Source organism: Hydra viridissima, unplaced genomic scaffold, assembly GCF_058129835.1.
Source record: "Hydra viridissima isolate aposymbiotic clone 2 unplaced genomic scaffold, HvirCarnegie_v1 scaffold_1, whole genome shotgun sequence".
In the NCBI taxonomy this organism is placed as follows: Eukaryota; Metazoa; Cnidaria; class Hydrozoa; order Anthoathecata; family Hydridae; genus Hydra; species Hydra viridissima.
Genome location: NW_028324300.1, coordinates 15,450,640 through 15,475,303, shown reverse-complemented (window position 1 = coordinate 15,475,303; position 24,664 = coordinate 15,450,640). Strand labels below are relative to the sequence as shown.

The following is a 24,664-nucleotide window of genomic DNA, read 5'->3' as shown; positions in this document are numbered from 1 at the left end:
TCGTATTATAGAACATTTTTCAAAATTTAATGTAAATGGTAGTGCTAGGTTATTTAAGTCAATAATATCTCTTAAAGTTCACACTGTCAAAAACAATCCATATAAAGGTTGATTACACATACCAATTCATTCAAAATTGGCTTCTAAATAGGTTGTAATTAATGAGGATGACAAATACTAACTTAGGTTTGTGGTGAGAGCAAAATATCCTGAAGATTATAATGTTAGTTATAAAAGCCATCAGAATGAAATTTGATAGGGCTGATATTGATTATCAATTGCTACAATTTTCTAAAGCATGAGACTGCAAGAAGCAGTCTCATGCTCTAGAAAAGTTTTACAATTACAAAAAATTTGCTTTCTTAAATGGCAAGAAAGATGAACTTGAGAACTCAGTGTTGAAAGATTTTGTGTATATAGATGATGTTACCAGACTCGTTGAAGGAATTTGCTCTCTTTGTAGATTGTATCCTTTCAGAGCCATCTTTAGAGTTGGAATAGATAGAGTTTCACTAAAGGTTAAATAGCTTAAACTACTTTAACGTTTTGTAGCTTAAACTACTTTAACATTTTGCAAATAAAAAGTAAAATAAAAAGTTAAAGTAGTAAAATTAGGATTATTTTTCAATTGAAAATTCATTTTCAGGTAATTATGAATATTTTTTTCGAAAAAAAGTTAGGGGAGCAAAAAAGAAATGAGAAAGATTCAGGAGGGAACAAAACGATAATCCTGGCTTCGGCTCGTAATAAGGTCAATGAAAAATAAGTCAATGAAAAGTAAATCTGTCAACTACCAATTACATTATTCATGTAAAAAAGTTTTTTAAGTATCAATTTTTACTCCTTACTTTAGGGAAACTTGACGAATCTTTTTAAGCCCATTAAAGAAGATGTTTGGCAAACCTAGGCATTTTCATTCTTGTAAGAAATTGTTAGTTTTTTAAAACCTCTAAAACAATGAGCTGCTATTGGCGCTGCTAGGTTACTTTTTGGTCCATTCTGCAGCTTGTATTACCATTGTGATGTTTGACAGATTACAATTTATTAAGTTATTATAGTTATATAAAACTTAAAAGACTTGCAAAAGTGTTTAAAAAAAGCAACTAATGAAATAGAATTATGTATGCGTAATCAATACAATTGCATAGTTTCTTCATATTATATTTACACATGTTTCTGCTAACAAATAAATGTTGCATGCTTCTATAAATCGACGTCAGTGTGATCCACTGTTCCAAAATCATGAACGAAGTTCTTATATTTTCTTTAACTTGCTCTTTGAGGTAAAATATGGAAATAAAAGTTTATTCTTTTCTTATGAAGGTATTATCTGTGCACTATATTGATATTTAATTAAAAAAATTATTGATACTTGTTCAAAATGTCGTTTATAAGCTTAATCTGTTACCATTTTACATTCTTCTTCGTTATACTCCACTTAGTCGTAGAAAAGACCATTTAATACCAGTGAACTAAGCGACAGCTACTTTTTACTAGTTTTCACTGTTCTTCCAGAAAAAGTTCATAGGAATGTAACAGAATGCTTACGAAACTGTGTTAAAAATTGTTGTGACAAAAACAAAAATAAAGATAACTCTTTAGTGATAACCACAAAGCTTTTGATTTCATTTGACTTCAATGCGTGAACTCCTCCAACACAACAACCGCAACTCTACAACAGCTTTTCAGAAGGAACACTTCTTATGAAGAAAGAAACACCCTTTTTTTCTAAGCCCAGCCACAATTTTATACACTCTCCTGAATGCAATGTTTCTGTCTTCTGAAAACAAAAAGAAAAAAAAAAAGGGAGGTAAAAAGTTAAAAACAATCACGCAGTCGTTTAAAAAAAAAAGTCAATTTTAATTCATAAAAAGTTGAAATTTATAAACTTATGAATGCTAAAAATTATCTTCCGCTAAATTTTCTTTTTTAGATATTTATTACGGTACTATAACATTGTACGTGCAACCTGACTTACAATCACAGAAGAAGACTTTGAAAATCGTTAGTAAATATTTATTGAAGATTTTTGAGTCACTAGTTCTTCGAAAATTCATGAATTTGAAGCAGGTATTTCCCATTTTTGCGAAAAGAAGGTAAGCGTTAGTTAACAACAGAGAACAAGCCTGTTCACTATATCTTTTTCGACATTATTTCAAACAGACACAACGTTTACATGAATAACAATTCATGATCATTTTTAATAGAGAAAGCCTTGTAACTTTGACACAAGATTTCGGCAATATTGTCACTTGTTAACATTTCACATTTTAGCAACTGACTTAACTACAGCGTTATGTTATCTTATCTTCATTTCATGAGAAAATGAAATCAGAAGAGAAATAGTTTCAACTAAGACACTAAGGAGTTCAAATGTCATATAGATGAATAAAGAAATTAGTATCATCTGTGGCATATATTTTGTTACAATTTAATTTTAAAGATATAAACCGAAACAACAAACATTTGGCGTGAAGGAACTGTTTGATTTTTCGACATACAAAATCTAAATCTACATATTCTAACAAATCTAACGATGTCTTGTACTCTGTAAAGTTAAGTTCAAAAATCTTAGTTCTTTATAGTTTTATAACAAACTCACGAGCAAGATTTCTTAAACAATCGTAATATTTCAAATACTTTTGAGCTTCTTTTATGCAAGTTAACCTGAAATTTCTGTCTTACATTTGTCAGAGATAAATTTACGCCGAAATATATCCCAAAACCTTTGCTTTAAAACTGCCACTCTAAGCTCGCTAAGTTGTAACCACTCGTTTTAAATTTAACGAGCGCTGGCTGAGGCCGTTTTAGCTTTACTTTGTTGCCAGTTACCGAAGTCAGAGCTTACGGCAGTTGGGGAAACATTGCCGGCCATTGTGCGTAGTGTTGTGCATACCGTTGAGTTTCTAAGCAACCAGTAAAACCAAAAAGCAATTGTATTGGGACCGTGGGACAAACATTTAACCGAAATTGATAATTTGGACTTGCTTAGCATCCATAATTTTGCAAAAAAATGAAAGTTCGTATATAAAGACGAAAAAAGATGGACTTATCATTTTGAGGAGCAGTGTAAGTTAAAAATTGGTAAAGTATAAAAAAACTAAGAAAAAAGTAACCTTTACACTTTTGTGTAAATGTCTCAAATCCCGAGTTTGCTTGGTAACCGTTCTTACAAATGCAACTGTAATAGCCATTCAAATAAATAATGTTGGCATTTGGTGAGCAGCTGTACGGTAGTAACTTGCACATTTCTTTATAAAATACAAAACAAAGCTTTACATAGTGCCGCTAGAAGAACGAAAGAAATTTTTTAAAAAGCAATTAAAATCTTTAAAGTAATTACATTTGTTATGATATTACTTTTGTAAAATATTGATTTCTTGTACTATTAAATTTTTAACATGCATTCAAAGACATATAAACAAATAAATAAGCCTATTTAACTTTATACTTTATACAAGAAATTAAGTTTCATTGGTTTACTAGTAACTTTTGAAATGTAATTTTGACTAATACCAGAAAAGAGGTATAACTTATTCCAAAATGTACATTTAGCGAGGCAATTAAATCAAAGTAATTCTGAAATATAGCACTTTATGGATATTCTTAGTGTAATGTGAGGAACAAAAAAGAAATTGTAAACGTAAGTTTTAACTTTACTCAACTCAAACATATCTATCAATAGAGAAGAAAAATGGAGAAAATGGGAGATTTTAAAGGTAGTAGGAAGGTTTTTTTTTTGAGTTGCCCCCAGTGTGTCTAGTTGTTTGCGAATGACTAGTGCATGGTTCATGTGTGTTTCGTTTATTAGTATATAGTTGAATTCTTCAACTTTAGATTAACTTTAAACTTCAACAATAAAACCTCAACGTAGATAATAAACTTTTACTCACTCTTGACTAAAAACATATAATTTTATTTTACAAATAATTATTATAAGCCTTTCTCTTAATTTACAGTGGGAGTTAAGTTTTTTCAAATGTGCTACTGAATATATATTTTTTTAATACTTTACAAGAACAAATAACTAAACTCGATCTTAATTAAAGATTTCCTCTCCTAAAATGTTTGTGTCCCTAATGCTTTCTTTGAAACATGTCCCAACAACTTAAAATCTTCTCTTCATATCGTTAAAGACCGCTTCTAATATATGATTTTTTTTCTGTACCTATTACTTTCAAAGTATCTATTTCCAATTTTACTTATTTTTTCTCTCTAAAGAGTTTCTCGGCCATTTTCTTTTCATAAATCCGCTGATGTTTCTAACATCAGGTGGTGTTTTAGTGCAGACGATGACTTAAATTCAACAAGATCGTTTAGTGATTTTATTTTGATCTGTGAGTCATGGGACTCTGAACAGGTTTTGCTAGCTTTCTTTTAATTCAGGTTTGTCTCAAGTCCTGATATGTAAAAGCGTTACAGAAATGTCGCAAACCATACATATTGAATTATCTTAAGTTTATCTGTGTAAATACAATTGAAGTTCCACTCGTCATTATAAATACAAGTTCTACTTATAAATGTGCAATTGCATTACTTTTCATCCAGTTGTGCATGTCCACCTTGTGTTTCGGCTGTCTTGCACCTTTCATCGTTCAAAAAAAAAATGTATTGGAATGGATACGACTTTAAATGGATTTTAAAAAACCTTTGCTTATAATTTCTTTTGTTTTTATTCCTCATAATATACAAAGATAATTATTTATACTAAAATTATTAAAAACATATATATATATATATATATATATATATATATGTATATATATACTTTTTGTTACTTTTTACTTATTAGTTACATTCTTTACTATGCTACTCATTAACAATACATCGACTAAAATATTTATAATTAATTTATAGATTTGCTTAATGCTTTAAAAAATTTAAGAGAAAGAAACTGATCAAAAAAGCAGTAAAATAGCAAAGTAGCTTATTTTGCTTGTTTTTCACTGAGTAAATAAAATGTAAAAGTTCTAAACATTTTCATATCGCGAGCAGCAGATTTGAAAATTTTCCAGACCTTTGTGACAAAAGTCCAAAAATTCTGATTTTACAAAAAAAAAGAATTTGCGGCAACAAGTCCACAAATTCTGATTTTACAGGAAAGACAAAAAAACTTTTTTGACTCTCTATTTCAAAAGTTGGTTTTTTCAATTTTTTCCTAAATACTCGACGATTGGGTCTAGAAGCTATTTATTTATAAACTTTTAAATTTAAAATAAGTATGCATTACTTGGTGACATGTTATTTTACTATAGTTAGAGATTCATTTTGAAAAATGTGTTAAACTAAGAATAAAACATTTTTATTTATTAATTAGGAGAAAATTTATTTATTAAGTTTGGATAAAACAATTATATATATATATATATATATATAAATTATTTCATTCATGAAAAGTACCTTTTTCTCTTAGCTGTGTCAGCTCAATAAACATTCCATTTGTATTATTGAGGCAATATCCAGAAATTGTTGATGTTCTAGATTGCAGTAACTCACTTATCTTTGCAAGGTCACAATCACAGTTTAAGGGATTGCCATTCAAAAGAAGACTATCTAACGAAGTTGTCATTTGGAATGTGTCAGAAGGTAGGCTATTTATTTGATTGTATTGTAAATCAAGATATACTAATGAAGTTAATGTCTGTAAAAAGTTTGACGGAACAATAGATAAGTTATTAGATGTCAAATAAAGCCGTTTCAATGAAGTTAATGAGTTGAATACGTCAAATGGAAGACTGGAAATTTGGTTTAAAGATAAATCAAGATCTGTTAATGAAGTTAATGAGTTGAATAAGTCAGACGGAAGAATGGATATTTGGTTCAAATATAAATTAAGAATCTTTAATGAAGTCAATAACTTAAAAACTTTAGATGGAAGACTGGATAATCGATTGGATCTTAAACTAAGAAATGTTAATGAAGTAGATGAGTTGAAAATGTTAGACGGAAGACTGAAAATTTTATTGAACGACAAATCAACAACTGTTAATGAAGTTAATGAGTTGAATATATCAGACGGAAGACTGGATATTTGATTGGAAATTAAATAGAGGCTCTCTAATGAAGTTAATGATTTGAATATGTTAGATGGAAGACTGGATATAAGGTTAAAACTTAAAGTAAGAATTTTTAATGAAGTTAAAGAGTTAAAGACATCTGGCGGAAGACTGGATATTTGGTTAGAACCTAAACTAAGAAAATTTAATGAAGTTAATGAGTCGAATATGTTAGACGGAAGGCTTGATATTTGGTTAGAAGATAAATCAAGCGACGTTAAAAAAGTTGATGAGTTGAATACGTCAGACGGAAGATTTGAAATTTGGTTGAAAGATAAATGGATGCTCACTATTGAAGTTAAAGGCTTGAATACATCAGAAGGAAGATTGGATATTTGGTTGGACCTTAAATCAAGGAAAGTTAATGAAGTTAAAGAGTCGAATGTGTCAGAAGAAAGATTGGATATTTGGTTAGAAGATAATTGGAGGGTCGCTAATGATTTTAATGGTCTGTATAAATTAGATGGAACACTGGATATTTTGTTAGAACTCAAACTAAGAAATTCTAATGAAGTTAATGAGTTGAATACGTCAGACGGAAGACTGGATATTTGGTTAGAAGATAAATCAAGCGACGTTAAAAAAGTTGATGAGTTGAATACGTCAGACGGAAGAGTTGAAATTTGGTTTAAAGATAAATGGATGCTCGCTATTGAAGTTAAAGATTTGAATACATCAGACGGAAGACTGGATATTTGGTTGCTAGATAAATCAAGAAATGATAATGAAGTTAATGAGTTGAAAACGCCTGATGGCAGACTGGACATTTGGTTTAAAGATAGATCAAGAGACCTTAAAACAGTTGATGAGTTGAATACGTCAGAGGGAAGGCTGGATAATTGGTTGGAAGTTAGTTTGAGGGTCGCTAATGAAGTTAATGCCTTGAAAACATCAGGAGGAAGACTGGATATTTGGTTGCTAGATAAATCAAGAATAGTTAATGAAGTTGATGAGTTGAATACGTCTGATGGAAGACTGGATAATAGGTTGCTAGATAAATCAAGAAATGATAATGAAGTTAATGAGTTGAAAACGCCTGATGGCAGACTGGATATTTGGTTTAAAGATAGATCAAGAGACCTTAAAACAGTTGATGAATGGAATATGTCAGTGGGAAGGCTGGATAATTGGTTGGAAGTTAGTTGGAGGGTTGCTAATGAAGTTAATGCCTTGAAAACATCAGGAGGAAGACTGGATATTTGGTTCCTAGATAAATTAAGAATAGTTAATGAAGTTGATGAGTTGAATACGTCTGATGGAAGACTGGATATTTGGTTGCCAGATAAATCAAGAACAGATAATGAAGTTGATGAGTTGAATACGTCTGAAGGAAGACTGGATATTTGGTTCTTAGATAAATCAAGAAATGTTAATGAAGTTAATGAATTAAATAAATCAGGCGGAAGGCTGCTAATTTGATTTGATGATAATTTAAGAGTTTTTAGTGAAGTTAATGACTTGAACGCATTAGACGAAAGACTGGATATATGAGTGTTATTTAGATAAAGTTCGGTCAATGAGGTTAATGAACTAAATAAGCTCGATGGAAGTGTAATTATAGAACCTGAACTAAAGCGAAGAATTCTTAAAGAAGGTAACGATTTAAACACACCAGATGGGTCAATGAACAAGTCAAAAGGTAAAGTAAGATCTGTAATGTTAGATGGGATTTCGTTTGATAGTTCAGCTTTTGAAGTGTATTCACAAACTGTGTCAGTATTTGAGATGAAAATGCAATTTGTTGGACTCGCTTTTGCATCGTGTTTTAATAACTGAATTCTAAACAGATGAGATTGGTAATAAGATAATTTCACAATAAAAACTTTTAATTGGCAAACATGTAAACTTTCATAACAAATAAATGATGCAGAAATATTATTCGATTATTTTGAGTAATCGGAAATATAAAAAAAGCTCCTTTTTTTTTTTCAGAAATTTGTATTTTAGTTTTGCTTACTAAAGTTTTGTTTTGGTTTAGTTGTATTTTATTTAATTCTTATTTTGTTTGTTAATTTATTTCCACTTTTAGTTTTTCAAAATGATTTATTATTTATTAGTGTTATGGAGAGCTTTTTAGATCATTACCAGCTTTATTGTCTTCTCTGACTCCAACAGGTTATTGAGGATTCTACAGACGAACTTAAATGTTGAAAACCACATATCTAACGCAGTAAACACTTAAGCAAGTTTTTTAACTTTAGGCATCTCAAGTAAAAAGATGCCACAATTTACAAAACTTGGATAAGTACTCACTATAAAAGACACGAGCTGACTTCTGTTTTGCAACTAACCACCGTTTTTATGTGGTAAGACTCGTTCGCAGAGAACTCAAAAACGAATCTTCAAGGAAATTTTTTCTTGACCTTGAGATTTAGATTAAATTTTTAACCAATGAAGTTCGGATCTTTTTCTACCAGTCACTCTTGAGCTGAAAATCGTTTTCCTGATCAATCTATGACTTCCATTCATCATGTTAGCAAGGATCAGTTATGCAAAATAGTTTATATGAATGGTATTTTTTATTCTGCTGAAAATAAAAATTTATTAATGAAATTGCTTTTTGTTCTAAGTTAAATAGTTTTCTGAAACTATGGTTTTGTAGAATATATGTGTGTGTGTGTTACATATATATATATATATATATATATATATATATATATATATATATATATATATATATATATATATATATACATACATACATACATACATACATACATACATACATACATACATACATACATACATACATACATACATACATACATACATACATACATACATACATACATACATACATACATACATACATACATACATACATACATACATACATACATACATACATACATACATACATACATACATACATACATACATACATACATACATACATACATACATACATACATACATACATACATACATACATACATACATACATACATACATACATACATACATACATACATACATACATACATACATACATACATACATACATACATACATACATACATACATACATACATACATACATACATACATACATATTTATACTTGGAACGTTTTTGTAATCTTATATCTCTGGTTCATAGATCAATGAACATTTGTTCAAAACTCAAAAAAGACATTTATTTTCTTGTTGATAATGTTCATATCCGTATAAAGAACTACACAATCGAAATTTTTATTTTAGTTTTTATAAAAGGAGAGTACTTATGTAGTTTTTAAACAGTTTATTTTTACAGCGCAACACACTAAATAACATATAATGATAAGATTACAAGCTAAAATATCAATTTTGTAAGAACGAAAAGCTACTGCTTCAAACGAAGAAGAATGTGAAGTATAGATTAAATACTTCACATTCTTATTAAAAGTATAGTATGCAATTCTTATGCTTTCTTAGACCAAATAAATCTAAGCTTAAAGTTCGCTTTCTTTTTGCAGACGTCGAAAAGTTCTTGAAAACAATTAATTGCTCGTTCTGCACACTCATTTGTTCAGGGTGCTTCCAGTCTCGGTGGTTCCTGACTCCGAAACATTTTCACAGAGTTTAACTCTTTCTCGTGAACCTGAAAACTGCCACATAGCTTCTGATAATCATCTGAATTATACATTTAGTCAGTAAACAAATGGTCTGATCATGCATAAGAGATGAATTTACAAACATCAAGTACTGAGTCTTTTTTCTCTGGCAGAAGTATGAATGCCAAAAGAGCTCGCATCGCTCGGGAATTTGATCTTGCATCACTTAAGTGTAGTATTTTCTGAAACGTTAATTTTGGAAATACTCTAGATTTTCCAAAAAACTGTAAAACTCGTGTTAAATGAAATAAAAATTTTATGTCATTGCGCCATCCTGCTGTTTTTGTAATCACTTCTTTATCATTCTTGAAATTCATCCTGATCTGTTTGTGGTTATTTACAAGTTCCAGAAAAAGATATTGTATGTTTAGTGGCGTGTTGTTTCAAAGTTCTTAGTGCATAACTACGCAAAGAACTCGGCAAAGAAATGGTGCTAACAACCAATAAATTAAGGTTCTTCCCGGTTCTTTAGAAAAAGGGTTTTTGTAACTGAGTAACGATCCCATCTTTCTTTCCAATGTTTTCATTCGGACTGTCTGCTACAATCATCTTTATATTCTTCCGTAATTTGTATTGATCGAAAACGGCTGTTATGCCTTTGACAACAGTATCTGCTTTTCCGTCTGGTAGGTCTAGTACTTCTACTTTAACTTGTCTTTGTTCATTCTTTAACACTGAGAATTGATATTCCTGGTGATTAATACGTTTAGCATCAAAATGCAGTGACCAGTTTTGAAAATGTTCTCTTCATTTCTTCTTTAAGTTTAACAGCTTCTTTAATAGTCAATCTGAATATCGCAGATTGTGAAGATGTTTGAACTTCGATCCCATCTTGAGATAACTGCCGACAAATGGTTGTTGCTTTTCTCGTTGAAAACTTTGAAGATGTTGCTAACTTGGTTGCAGTTTTGATTTTCTTGTACTTTTTTCTTGAACATCTCTGTGATGGGTGGATAGTTTTTGATCTTGCAGTCTTCCCAGTTGTATTCCCAACCTCTCCTTTGCTTTCTATTTGAAGATTATACAACCTTTAGTCTTACTGCAGAGCCATTCGCCTTTTTTTTTTTTTTTTTTTTGATGTCAAAAACTTCATTGAGTGAAATATATTTTTATAGGTCTTTAGCACTTGATCCAATTTTGCGTGTACAGTTTGAGTTGATAAATTTGGAAAAATTAGTTTCTTTTACCATAAGCTTGATACTTCTTTTTCCCAATTTGGTTTACAGCGTTCCCGTCTACTTTTGGTGGATTCCCCCAGAAACAGATAGCGACCAACAGCTTGGACTTTGAGTGATATTTTATATTATATATATTATACTATATTATAATATATTATATTATAATATAATTTATAGATATTTGTATTTGTAGATATTTATATTTGTTATTATAGATATTTATATTTATAATTTATAGATATTTATATTTGTAGATATTTTATATTATATATATTTGAGTGATATTTTATATTATATATTTTATCCTGCTGATATTTTCCAATGATTTCTCTTTAAGTGGAACACTTCTTCTTCTTCTATGTTACTCATGAAATCGTTTGAAATTCTTCTTCCAAATCATTTTCGTCCAAAGCACTTTTCTTACATGACATTATAAATGAAAATAGTACTTAGATATATTTCTGAAAAACAATTGCGATTATTATTAGCGTTGCTCTATCAAACAGCTTGTGTACTATAAATCTTGCTAATTTTCATAAACTTCTAAAAGACTCGAGAAAGAGCTAGAAAGTTCCAGAGATTTCTAAAAACATCCAGAACATTCCAGAAAACTGCCTTAAAGTGGTTCACCTATAAAAAAATTTTTTTGATAAAAATAAGCTCTACCAAGATAATTTTTTTTCATATAATAAAATAAATATTGAAGAATTGAAAAAAAAAAGTTGAAAGTAATTTGCCTCGATTATCCATACTTTTTTGTACACTTTAGTGTAAAAAAATGAAAATTTCATCACAGGACAACTAGAAATGTTTACATCAGATAGTGCCAAAAATTTACATACTGGTTCTAAACTACCTTATCTCTCATTTGTGCCATGGTTTTTAAAAATACATGCTCCTGTGTAATGATATTATTATTTTTTTTAAAGATTGCACTAAATATCAACATTATTGCGTGTTACATTGCTTAAAAATAATATTTCCCATTATCAGTATTATAAATCCATGGCATAAATGAATCTCTTAACTATAATGAACAAACTGTGAAAATTTCAAGTCAAAAGCAGGTGTTTAACTAAAATTGCAATGTTTTGAACTTCTGAAAAATTGTAAAAACTAAAAATCAAGTAAATCAAGTTTTAAAATTATTTTTATAGTTTTAGACAATTACAAGTTGAACAAGTGTGAATTGATTTCCATGAAACTTTTTCTTTTTTAAACGCACAAAGTTCTGTTTGTTAGAAAGTTTTACAATCTCCATATTCCTAGCACGAAACGTTTGTATAACAAATATATATTAAGCTGATATGAAACTCAAAGCAACTCAAAGAACAGCTTTTATATTTTTTAATCTTAAAAAATGTGCTTTTGTTACTTGAAAGCATGACTAAAAGTGTTCATAATTTGCATAACAAATAAAGCAAAGTATACATAACATTCATATTTCAAAAAATATAATTTAAATGAGTTAAGGATAGGATGATATAAATAATTTTTTGGTTGCCAGTATGTTGCTATGTGCGTTGCTATGCGTTTTAAAACTACATAGTACAAGATTTTGTTTAAGGTGGCTCACCCCCATTAAAAGTCAAAAAAAAAATTTTTTTTTTTTTTTTTGCATCGAAGTACAAAGCATCGAATATATTAAGCATCGAAGTACAAAATTCATAATATATTTTTACTATTATATGCTTAAAAAGTAACAAAAAATACCGTTATTGTGGTTAATACAGTTTCCTACTCCTTAGCAACGCCATAGCAACGGTGTAAACAACAAATTTATTCATTACTTCTTGAAGGTTTTAACTTAAAGTTTTGAACTATTTTTCAATGTTAGATCTATTATGCTTTTCTGCTGTTCTGTAAAATGTAATATTTCTTAAAAATGTGCTCTGTATCATTAATTCAATGTAATTTAACTGAAAACTATCTATCTGGATATGGCGAACAAAAGGAATAAAATTAGAAATTTAAAGAGAAAATATCATGGAAATAGGTATACAAGGAGAGCAGAGGAAGGAAATGGTTGTAGCAGGAAATCAGAAACAACAAGTGCATCAAAGCTTAAGAAAAAACATAACTTTAGTGCTGCAACAAATTGTGATTCCGAAGTTGACAATTTTTTCTTTATTTGTAACTTTAGAATTATTAAAAATATATTTGAACAGTATTCCACATGCAGTGAGTGTAATAGCAAGCTAACTTTTTTTCATAATGAATCTATACGTATGGGATTTTCTATTGGAATTATAATACAATGTTCAAACTGTGACTTTGAAAGTACATTTTATTCATCACCATCTGTAAATCAAAGTGTTTCTAGTTCAAAACCATATGAAATAAATTTACGTGCTGCTATGGCATTTCGTGAAATTGGACGTGGTAGAGAAGCTATGTCTACTTTTACTGCTATAATGAATATGCCTCCACCTCTTACGAATCACAGTTATAATATTACAAACAATAAACTACATAAAGTTTATAAAGAAAGCAGTTCTCAGAGTATGAAAGCTGCTGTATCAGAACTAAGGGAAATTATAAATGCAAATGCTTCTGATGATGAAATTATTGACTGTGGCATATCAATAGATGGAACATGGCAACGTCGTGGGTACTCCTCCCTAAATGGTGTTGTTGCTGGTCTTTCGCATGAAAATAAAAAGGTGATTGATGTTTGTTCTTTATCTAAGTTTTGTATGCAGTGTGAAGTACATAGAAGAATTAATAATCCTATTGATTTTGAATATTGGAAAGCTACACACACTTGTCAAGTAAATCATTTTGGCTCAGCAGGGTCAATGGAAGCTGCTGGAGCTCAAGAAATATTCCATTCGTCCAGACAAAAGTATAATTTAAGATATACTAAGTACCTTGGAGATGGTGACTCAAGTTCATTTTCTAATGTTGTTAAAAGTAAACCATACGGTGATTATGTTATTGAAAAGCTAGAATGTATTGGCCATTATCAGAAAAGAGTAGGCTCTCGTTTGCGTCAAAAAATTAAAGATTTTAAAGGCAGGTTGTTAAGCGATGGCTTAAAAATATCCGGAAAAGGAAGGTTGACCAATAAAACTATTAACACAATGCAGAACTTTGTTGGAATGGCTATAAGACAAAATAAAAATAACCTACTGAGTATGAGAAATTCTGTAATAGCTGTACTTTACCATTGTACAAACTTTCCATATGAATTCACTCGTCATCAATTTTGTTTAAAAGGGAAAAGCAGTTGGTGCAAATGGCAATCAGATAAAGTTACGGGTGAAACAAGCTATAGACAAAAAATAGATTTACCTGTAACAATTATGGAGGAAATTAAACCTATTTTTCAAGAATTATCAAACCCTGAAATGCTAAGAAAGTGTTTACATGGGATGACACAAAACTGCAATGAGTCATTTAATGGTTTGATATGGCAGCGATGCCCTAAAACTACTTTTACTGCAAGGAAAATTCTTGAAATATCTGTTTATTCTTCTATTTTAAATTACAATGATGGATTTTCTTCTTTAAGTTGCATTTTTAAAATGCTTGGGTTTTCTGGAGGTGTTTATTTTGAAAAAGGAGCTTTCAAAAAAGATAAAAACCGACTATCAAATATGTCAAGAAAATCGACTGATGTTAGTAAAACACGAAGAAAACATATAAGATCAATAAACAAAGGTTATTTAGACATTGACAAGGAGAATGATGATATGAAATCTTATGCTAGTGGCAGTTTTTAGTAACTTTTTATAAAAAAAACTTTTTGTTTTTATGTTTTTTTTTTTTAAATGTGTTTTTTAAGACTTTTATTTTAATATATTTTTCTTACGAAAACGTTAATATCTTCAGTTTGGTTAAAGCTTTTATCTTCAAATTTTCACAGTATGTTGATTAACTTATTTATGAGGGCTGGGACTAGAATTATAACATTTTAAGCATAAATAAATTAGTTTGAATGTAGTTTGTTAGACTGACACAGGCACTAAATCAATTTCTGCACCTTTATTGCTGCCATTTTAGTTTTTTTTAACATTTGAAAAAAATTTTAGTTCCAGCCCTGGAGCAACTATTTAGCTACCATTTGGCAAAATATGGTGTATTCAGTGCAAATTTTACTCAAGATATCATTGTTTTAGCTAAGGTAAGATTTTAGACAAATTATGCTGACTCAGCATCAAAAAATGGAAATTTCATTTTTCTTTTAAGAAGTTAAAGTTTTAATAGAATTTCCTTATATAAAAAATAAAAAACAAGTTTTTAACCTTTATAAATAAAAAGTTAGATTTAGAGGGGGTGAGCCACCTTAATAACAAAAAAACTAAAATATATTTTAAACTTTTTTTTTTTCACAATAAGAAAGCTGAATATATTTTGTACAAAAATCATCTAACATAGAAAAAAAAAATTTTTTTAATTAAGTGCCTTTTTTTTATAGGTGAACCACCTTAAGTTCAGGAGGTTCAAGAAAACTCTAGAAAGATGCAGAAAGCTATACTTTTACCGCTTGCAGCAAGTATTTATATATCATATTAGGAATGTAGCGTTGTGCGCGACGTTTTTAAAAACAAAAGCAAAATAAAACCCGTTTTCATTACCTTTGAGCAAAAGTTAATTGATTTGCGACACAGAATATATATATATATATATATATATATATATATATATATATATATATATATATATATATATATATATATAGTGAAATGTTATCCACTTTTGAGGATATTTCCTAAATTCTATGCAAAAAAAATTTTTCCACATGTTCATAAGCAATAAGTAACCCTTGAAAGTTTTTGGTATTTTGAACATTGATGTCAGAGTATTCTTCCAGTAGATAATCAGCATTTTAAGTGTCTTTAATTAATACCAGATATCTTATATATTATAAACAGCTAGCGGATTCATTAAAAGTGTAAAAACTTATCAACCAGGAGTAAAACAGGTAGTTCGGTTTCCAATATGAAAACCAATATCAAGAGGAGAAATTGGAAATGCATTCATTTTGGTCTATCATCAAAAAACTATTAAAGTTGTTTGGAAAATGATTTTCTGGGTGGCACTAAGAGTTTGGAAAAAGACAATCAAAAAAAAGTTCAACTCCTTATCAGATATCAGTTGAAATTGATGGGCTGGCTAAATGATATGCACTTTTATTTCTTTTATTAGATTAATTTATCATGCCCCATAAAATAATGTTAACAATAATTGTTTATTATTGCTATAAAATTGTTTTTTATTTTTATTAAAATACGTTTTAGTACGACGCTGTTTTGATGCAGTTCAATGAAATAAGCGTTTAGCGATAAGTATACAAATGCTACGTTAAAGAAGTCGGATAATAAATTTAGCTTGTTCATTCATTTTCGAACTGCTTGACTGCATGTTTAATCCGCCATGAAATGTTATGCATTAATCCAAGCTTCAAAATTCATTTTTAACAACAAAAGCTTATTCCGCATGTTAATCCATCATGGTTTCTGATAACCACGACATCAGCGTTGTTTTTTATTGTAAGTCCATACTCTTTAATCATCATCAAAAAAACGTTAAAAACTAATTTCGAAGCAAAGAAATGTTTTGTTCTCAATCGGTTTTGATTCATTGTCGCTCGGTAGTTTAATAATTTTGTCACGCAATTGACATCCTACTTCAATTAAATTTAAAACAGGGTTGCATTGCTAAAAGAAAGCATTTTGATTATTCTAACAGTATTTATTATACGCTTAAGCTTTATTCACCTTATCGTTATAAATTGATGTTATTAGGGTTGACATTATACGGTTGACGTAACTTTAGGCTCAGACCAACTTTAAGCCGAGCTTGGTCTTAGGTTAAGTTTAGTTTTAGGCTCAACTAAATTATTTCCTTGTCTGTTTGGCTTTTGTTCTACTTTCGTTAAACTGAATTTTCGCATAGTTTACAAGTAATCTAACATCTAAATATTAACTTACATTGCAATGCAGGTGATGTAATAGAAGTTCATAATTCAGTCAGTTTCGTGAAAGCTGTTATCTTATGAGCTGAAATGAACTTGAATTTAACATACGCTGATTGACGAATGCATTAAGTGTATGTTAAATTCAAATTGCGCATAATCATATCATGGACATGCGCGTTTAAGAAATTGTAATAAAAGCAAACTTAAATGCGGTTCCGGTGCAGATAAAAGATTCGAGATGCATGAAGACAGTCTAAACAACATGTTTTAAATACCAGAAAACAAGCTTTAATTAGAACTTAATTGAACTCCAGAGAGCTTTAATTATAGTTTTTTAATTGCGTTAATGAAGTTATCTTAAAACGTTTTGGAAATAGTGGAATTAAATTTCTTTCATAAGCGGTAGACCTAATGTTACGGCAGTTCGGTTAGACGACAACTCACTATAGAGTACTTTAGTCACTGATAATTTTAAGGTCCATGGTCAAGAGCGGTTATAGCATAATACATAATTTTTATTAAATTTAAAAAAAACTATTTTGAGATAATTTCGATTACATCATAATCATCTTAAAGTTTTTTCTTATCTTTGACTAGTTAATTATTTTTGGTTGCTTTTTTTTATTGTTGAATATATTCATAATCATTTCACACTGATCATTTCACGCAATGGTCTTTGCGCACTAATACAATCACATACATATTTCTCCATTCTAAGATACAATTTTCATATTTTCGCGACCGCACAGTGGGCCAGAATGGCCAATTTTGAGACAAAATTAATAAATAATTTAATCATAGTGCTACATTTACTATTTTTGGCATGAGTACCAATATAAGGTTTGAGTTTCTTATGAAGGCGTTAATTTTTATTTAGTTGCTATGGATACCTATTTTTTTGCATAGCAACAACCTACTTTTTGTAGTTGTAGATTTTTTATGTTTGCTATATACACTAAATTTGCCATGAGCATCAGTGTAAGGTCTGCGCCTATTATTAAGGTGTTATTTTTTATTTTGTTGTTATGGATACCTGGTTTTTGCATGGCAACGACCTACTTTTCGTGGTTACAGACTTATTATGTGAGCTATACATACTAAGTTTGCTACGAACACCAGTGCAAGGTCTGCGCTTATTATGAGGGTGTTATTTTTTATTTGGTTACTATGGTTACCTATTTTAGCGTAGCATTAACCTACTTAAGTAGGTTAATGCTACGCATTAGTTTATAACCACTTTTAGAACTAGATCCAGGTTCTCTGTACTAATAAAAATATTTTACATATATTTTTATACATAAAGTATATTTGCTCTAGAAATTGAATTCTGTAACAGTTAATCTGAAACGAGAAAATAAAAAAATGTTATGTAGACTTTAACAAGTTAAACAGTAAAAGTGAAAAGATGGCTTCTTTAAATCAGAGTTTTAAAATATCTTACTGAAACTAATTTAGAATTAAGTGGGCCTCTATCAGAAACAAAGAATTCTATCAAAGGTTATGTAAAAACAAAAAATGATACATTTAATATTATTTAGGAGCTAAATCAGATTTTAAAAAAAGTTGAAGAGGATATCATATATCTTATAGATATAGAAAAATGTATCGTCAAAGACTATTTAGTGCTTGGCACAAAGGCTCTTTTAGTGCTAAATAATTTTTTATCATAGTTTTATTATATTAAAATAAAATGTGATATGACCATGTAAAAGTTAAAATTTTTTAATGGTAAAAGTAAAAAATATTGTTGTAGTGCTCTACACAATAGTTCATTCAGTTCTATTTCACAACTAAATGGACCAATGTGTGGAGAACTACAATTTTAGAATTAGAGCTGTAGATACAAAGAGATGAAAAACTCAAAAGCCTTTCAATAAATTGTCAACGATGAAGAAACTAAAATGTGCGGCTGAAATAATTTTTCTAAATGGTCATTCAAAATGAAAAAAGCCTGAGGTGATTAAATATTAGACGCAACCGGTGCAGTCCAGCGTGAGGTAGGTGATTTAATAGCATTCGATGATGCACCTAAAGTATCGTCAATCTTCTCAAACATACCAAAAATATCAAATGGTAAAAAGAAATGAGACAAGGTATCAGAAAAATCGAAGGTTAATGACTGATATTAGTAATTAGATGATGTTGATAATGAAATAAAAATAACAAAGAGAAAAGATACCAACTATGATATTCAATTGCTAAAAAAACAGGTTAAAAAACAAAAAGCAAAACAAACATAAGAAAAAAAAACAATACATACAAAGAGCAAAACAAACATACAAAAGCAAAATAAACAAAAGAAGCTTTCATGAGTATTAACATTTAAAAAAAAAAATTTGCTTTGAAAAATCTGTTAAAAATATTTTTATAACAGATGGTTACAACGAAATAATGGTGAAATATGTGACAATGCTGAAATTTTTTTCAATTCTATAAGATTAATAGTAGACCGTTTTCTGGATGACAACACAAAAACAAAGGTGAAGATGGTTCTAAAATGTATAATGAAAAAATTAGATGAAATGCTTGATGAATTTGTAGAAAATAGATGCTGAACTTCATTTTGAAATAAAACTAAATTTAAAAGCTACAGATTTAAATAACTTGTTTGAAATTTGCTTGTTTGAAAATAACTTGTTTGAAACTTGTTTGAAACTTTTATGACGCATCACATTATTTATAATTTTACAAAGTTTAATACAAAAGTGCTTGGTCATTTAAATCAATAATATATCTTAAAATTTTTGCTGTTAAATGCACTCAGACGTTTCAAAGAAAAAGCACTATCAGCTTATTACTAATATCAGCAAGTTATTATCATCATAAGCATCAAATAGAAATTCTAAACAAATTTCAGTCTTGGATGTCTAAACCCATTTCATTTACAAGGTTTTTAAATAAACATTAACAATACTGCAATACTAACGAGAATGTTAAAATAAAAATTAATAAAAGAAGGAAGTATGTTACATGCCTGACCTTGTATACGCCTTTTTTGAGTCAATCATAAAGCCTATTGATATGTGTTAAACCCAGAAAATAGTTATCTAAACAATATCAAAAGCATGTATTATCTAACTTTTATTACATTCAGTTTTTGGATAGTAGTGTTTAGAAACCTGTTCTTTACACTGCAGCAACTGGTGGTGAAGATGCTCCACAGAGGTTAGTGGAAATATAGCAGTATCAACCACGAACTGTTTTATTTGGTGAAGGTGACAAGAATGAATTTTGGGGTGCAAGAAAGTGTTGAATATGTTAAAGTGAATTTAGTACAAAGAGTGCTATGGTCCAGAGTCCTACCGAAACTGACAAAAAACTAAGAGAACATTATCACTACGCCGGAGAAAATAAAGAAAAAAAATGAAATTTGAGAGTTCAGCGAAGTGTTATACTACTCTGGGTAAATGATAAGGTGGAATTTTATTTTAAATTTTACTGTGATTTTGATAGAGACAAATGCTTTTATTTTAAAGTTGGCACAACTGTCATCGACATCCGTTCCAAATTTCGGGTCAAATTATTCATTTGTGTGCGATAAATAGGCGTCCTTTTCTAAACAGCTAAAGTGAATTTTTGGAAATTTTATATCTGAAACAACGCAGTTCCATTATAATTTTTGTGCGGAATGAAATTTCTCGCTACAAAAATGCTGCAGAAGGAGTTTGGTGAGCAAGCTCTATCGAAAAAAATAGAGTATGAGTGGTGTAAAATGCTAATAGAAGGTCGGGAAAGCGTTAAAGACGAGGCACGGGCAAGACAATCAGATGAGCTACAAGTCAACGAAACCAACGAACTGGTGCAAGTAAATTTGATTAATTGTCCGAGACCTTACTGACCTTGTTGTAATATCGGAAGGATCAGTGAGATCAATCAGAGAGATTTTGAATGAGCGTTTGGGCCTCAGAAAAGTGAAATCTCTATAGTCCTACAAACGCTCGATTTCATGGAAAAACAGCTATGCGTTGTGTGTGAAACAATGCTTTCTGACTACCAAGAAAAAATGAAAAGCACATAACTAAAGATGAAACTTGGATCTGCATTTACTGCCCGGAAATAACCGACCAATTGGATGAATACCGTGCCAAAGGTAAGACGACATCTTAAAAAATTACGTCAATGAAAGTCGAAAATCAAGGTCGCGTTGAAAGTTTTCTTTGATTGTTGTGATGTGGTGCATTAAGAATTCTTTCCAACCGGCCAAGTTGTCGACGAATATTTCTGTTTAGGTGCTATTCGTTGTTTGCGTTATGCAGTGCGTCAAAAAAGACCGGATTTTTGGACAGAAAACTCTTGGTTATTGCATCACGATGCACTGCACTCGAAATTCGTGATCATTTTGGCACAAACTTGACTTGTGTCGTTCTGCAACCACCGTATTCTCCTGATTTAGCACCACATGACTTCTGGCTATTTACTAAACTTATGTGACCGCCGCATGGATAGCGTTCTGAATTGATAGATTAGACCAAAATGAAAAAAAAAAAAAATGAAACCAAAAAAAAAAAATGAAACCAAAATGAATAAGGAATAGAAGGCTATACCGGAAGAAGACTTTGCAGCGTATTTTGAAAATTAGAAAAAGCGTTGGAACAAGTGTATTGCATAAGTGGGAGGACTACTTTGAAGGAGATGAAATGAATTTAGAAGAAAAAATAAAGATTTTTTTGATTTTTAGATAAATTCCCGGTATTTTTTTACTCACAGAAGTATAACAAAAATTTTTAAAGTCATTGCAGTTATAAATGTCATCTATTTATTATAAATCTTATGAAAAGTGAAGGTAACAAAAGCAGAATGCCTAACAATGAAGAAATACAATTAAGCTTCATAAAAGATCTTAAGATAGATGATGTAACTTAGACTTATTGATATTTTAGTCATGTCACCTGATCTTGTTTCTCCATCTAAAAATCTTGATAAAAATAGTTTGATCCAACATGAAGAAAAAACCATGTGGTTACCAGTTTTAGCCGATCCACTTGAGGTTATGTAAAAGACTTCAGAAAAATTCTCAAATTTCTAAAGTTAAAAATCCTTCAATTCTTCATAAAATGCTTTATATTTGTTTAATGAGCATAGGTTTTACGTTAAAAGATGCAGAGTTTAGTTTCAAACAATGTTTATACTGTGACATTATCTTGTAAGATGTATATTTAAAAAGTCATTTCTAGAAAACTAAAAACAAATCGACCTTTTTTTTCAAAAATTGACAGATTTAATATTTATTTGGTCGTTTTTTAGATGCATAATTTAATAAACATCATCAGTTTTAATATATTTAGAAATGTCTATAAGGAAAACAGCAAAAAAATTAAATAAACGCTTTGTGTATCAACTTTTTAAACCCTTAGAAAAAATTCCTTTTTGAAAACTTTCCACTTTAAAGTAAGTACTTGAAAGATGTCTTTACTTTAAAGACTATAGGAATGACAGTGTTCAGAGAGGTGTTAGTGTAAGACCATTCAATCTATGGGTAAGTTGTAACATTTATCCAATATCTGTCGTTAGAATTTAAACAAAGCTCAGCATTTATATGGAAAAATTTTATAAATTCGTGAATAATGACGAAAAAAAGACAAAATATGAAACAGATGCAGCAACTTTTATACAAGAGGCATATCAATTATTTGATGTTCATCAAAAAGACCACAAGAAACTGGCAGAAATTGTAAAGAAGTTTCTGTTAAAAATGACAGGTGAAGATTACATGTTTTATGAGATTTTCAAAATTCCAAATCCAAAACTTGCCATACTTGACAATAAAGTTATTGATGACTTATCGACTGACCAGAACTATTCTTATCGCATCTGTTGGGGTGTAATCACAGAAAAGAATAGATAATGATTTGGCCTTTTCAGAAGTAGGACCTATGAACCATTCTCGTTGGTTTATATAATGGTATTATATATTTATTTCTAAGTTTACTAAAAGTCTAAAGCTGATTGCCGAATTAATGGTAAAGGTGTATTTTCCTAGTTGATTTGATACTATGATTAATAAATATTTAACTGATGATCCCAAAAATCTATTTAATGTGATTCAAAGCATCAATAAATACCCTAATTCAAATGCTAAGAACATTTGTTCTAAAGATATAGTAAATAAGAATTATTTTGCTCATGGTGAAAATATTCTCATTGGAATGTTAGCCGACGAGGATGAAGAGGTCAGAAGGAAAGCAGTTAATAAAGTTTTGCATTTGTATAGAAGGCCTCATAGAAGACTTTCATGGTGAAGAGGATGATTTTGTAAGGGGAACGGTTGACAAAATGAGTTTACATGTTGAAAGACATGTAAAACTTCAGGTTTACATGTCTTTCAACATGAAGCTTCAGATTCTGTGATTCTGTGATCGCAGAGATGGATTTATTCGAAAAAAAAATTAGGTGTAGAAAATTAATTAAAAATTTCAAATCAAAAAGTGATTTTATATCTTAATGTTTTATATATTTTTCACTGTTTTCTTTGTAAATGAAACCACTGAACTACAACTGTAAAGATTTCTATATATTTTGATAATTAATTTGAACATAGATCTAATATATTAAAAGTATCCGTTGTCATATTTTTGTAATGTATGCCACTATATTTCAACTAAAAAAAAAAAGAATTAGATTTTTGGCAATAACTTCTTAAATAAAATTATTAGGAAAAAATGTTATTAATATAAAACATGTTCTAAATTTAATTCTGTATCATTTGGTAACAAACTGATGCTTGTAGCTGATTTTACAATACATTTATAATTATTTTTCCATTTTTACCCAATAAAAATGTCAAAAATCTTACATTTGAGGCATAAACACAGGTTAGTTAGATAAAAGTGATAACCATAGATATTTTTCTTAGCAAATGTGCTTTACAAATCAAAAGCCAGGTATTAGGAGGGGACACGTTTTGATTAGTTGAATATTTTTTATTTTTCAGCCCACCTTAATGTGTATCCATATGACAAACATTGAGAAATTATTTGACAAACATTGAGAAATTAAATGACAAACATTGAGAAATTAAATGACACTGAGCTCATCCGAAATGAAGAATTTTACTCTAGACTAAGTAGTGGGGCACATCAGTGATAAAGATTATGAACACGCACAAAAAATGTGTTGAATGAGTTTGGAAAGTAAGTTCTTACAGAATATCGTCTTTACAATCAGCTAAATGTATTACTCAAAGCTACTCTTTTTTTTTTTTTTTGAGATTTTTAGAAATTTGTAGTAGAATGTATGGCTTGGGTCCTGTATGTTACACTGATCTTGGATTTGATTAGGATGCTGCTCTTATAGTAACTGGTGTTACACTAGAACTGCTTACAGATCCAGACACGCTATTCATGTCCGAAATTATAATATGACTACATGTTTTTCACGGAAAAATGTTTGCTACGTAAGAAAAAAATAAGAAACCTGAGACCAATTAAAAAACAAATAACAACTGAGTTGAATCTCAATTCAAGAGAGTTTAATTGCTTGAAACATTTTTAAGTGAAAATTCAACTCCAATAAAACGATCACACCGATCTCCGTTTGGTTTATCTAACATCTCGTTTATCGAACATTTCGTTTGATAATTTTTCATTCTACGAAAATTTCAAATTAAATGTTGATTTGGCTTGGTGTTTTTCTTTTTATTTCTTCTTGTTTTTCTACGGTTTAAGTTTGCATGATTCTTGAAAGTGAATCCAAGAAAAACTGTTCACACGAACACTGGTTTCGTCAATCAATCGCCTTTTAGCATAAAGATCTTTAGCAGAAAAGAGTATTTGAAGTAAAAAAAATGGAGATATACAAAATTAACCGGTACGTCATTCTACTATTCTCGTTTTTTTCATAAAACGAAAGTTTTGTAATGTATCATTTTGCAGTCAAACTTCACTTAACAAGACTTTTATTGATTTTTTTAATATGAA

General features: G+C 29.6%; 2 protein-coding genes across 2 annotated transcripts; one reads left to right on the top strand and one right to left on the bottom strand.

The window, feature by feature from the left end:
- Positions 1–1,107: 1,107 nt before the first annotated feature.
- On the bottom strand, positions 1,108–16,903 carry LOC149893540 (uncharacterized). The gene is made up of 4 exons (XM_090095054.1): positions 16,762–16,903; positions 5,401–7,835; positions 3,117–3,251; positions 1,108–1,780 (listed from the first exon to the last, which is right to left on the bottom strand). The coding sequence occupies exons 1-4, from the start codon at positions 16,791–16,793 to the stop codon at positions 1,686–1,688; spliced, it is 2,697 nt and encodes an 898-aa protein (XP_089951180.1). The 5' UTR covers positions 16,794–16,903; the 3' UTR covers positions 1,108–1,685.
- Positions 12,432–14,644, top strand: LOC149893541 (uncharacterized). The gene has a single exon (XM_090095060.1). The coding sequence runs from the start codon at positions 12,766–12,768 to the stop codon at positions 14,548–14,550; it is 1,785 nt and encodes a 594-aa protein (XP_089951186.1). The 5' UTR covers positions 12,432–12,765; the 3' UTR covers positions 14,551–14,644.
- Positions 16,904–24,664: the final 7,761 nt, after the last annotated feature.

Excerpts from the sequence above, each read along its gene's own strand:
- LOC149893541 (XM_090095060.1), top strand. The coding sequence starts at position 12,766 with ATGGCGAACAAAAGGAATAAAATTAGAAATTTAAAGAGAAAATATCAT.
- LOC149893540 (XM_090095054.1), bottom strand. The coding sequence starts at position 16,793 with ATGAACTTCTATTACATCACCTGCATTGCAAT. Across the intron at positions 3,252-5,400 it reads GACACAGCTAAGAGAAAAAG|AAATGTGCAAGTTACTACCG; the intron begins GTACTTTTCATG and ends TATTTTATAAAG. Across the intron at positions 1,781-3,116 it reads ATTTACACAAAAGTGTAAAG|AAGACAGAAACATTGCATTC; the intron begins GTTACTTTTTTC and ends TTTTGTTTTCAG.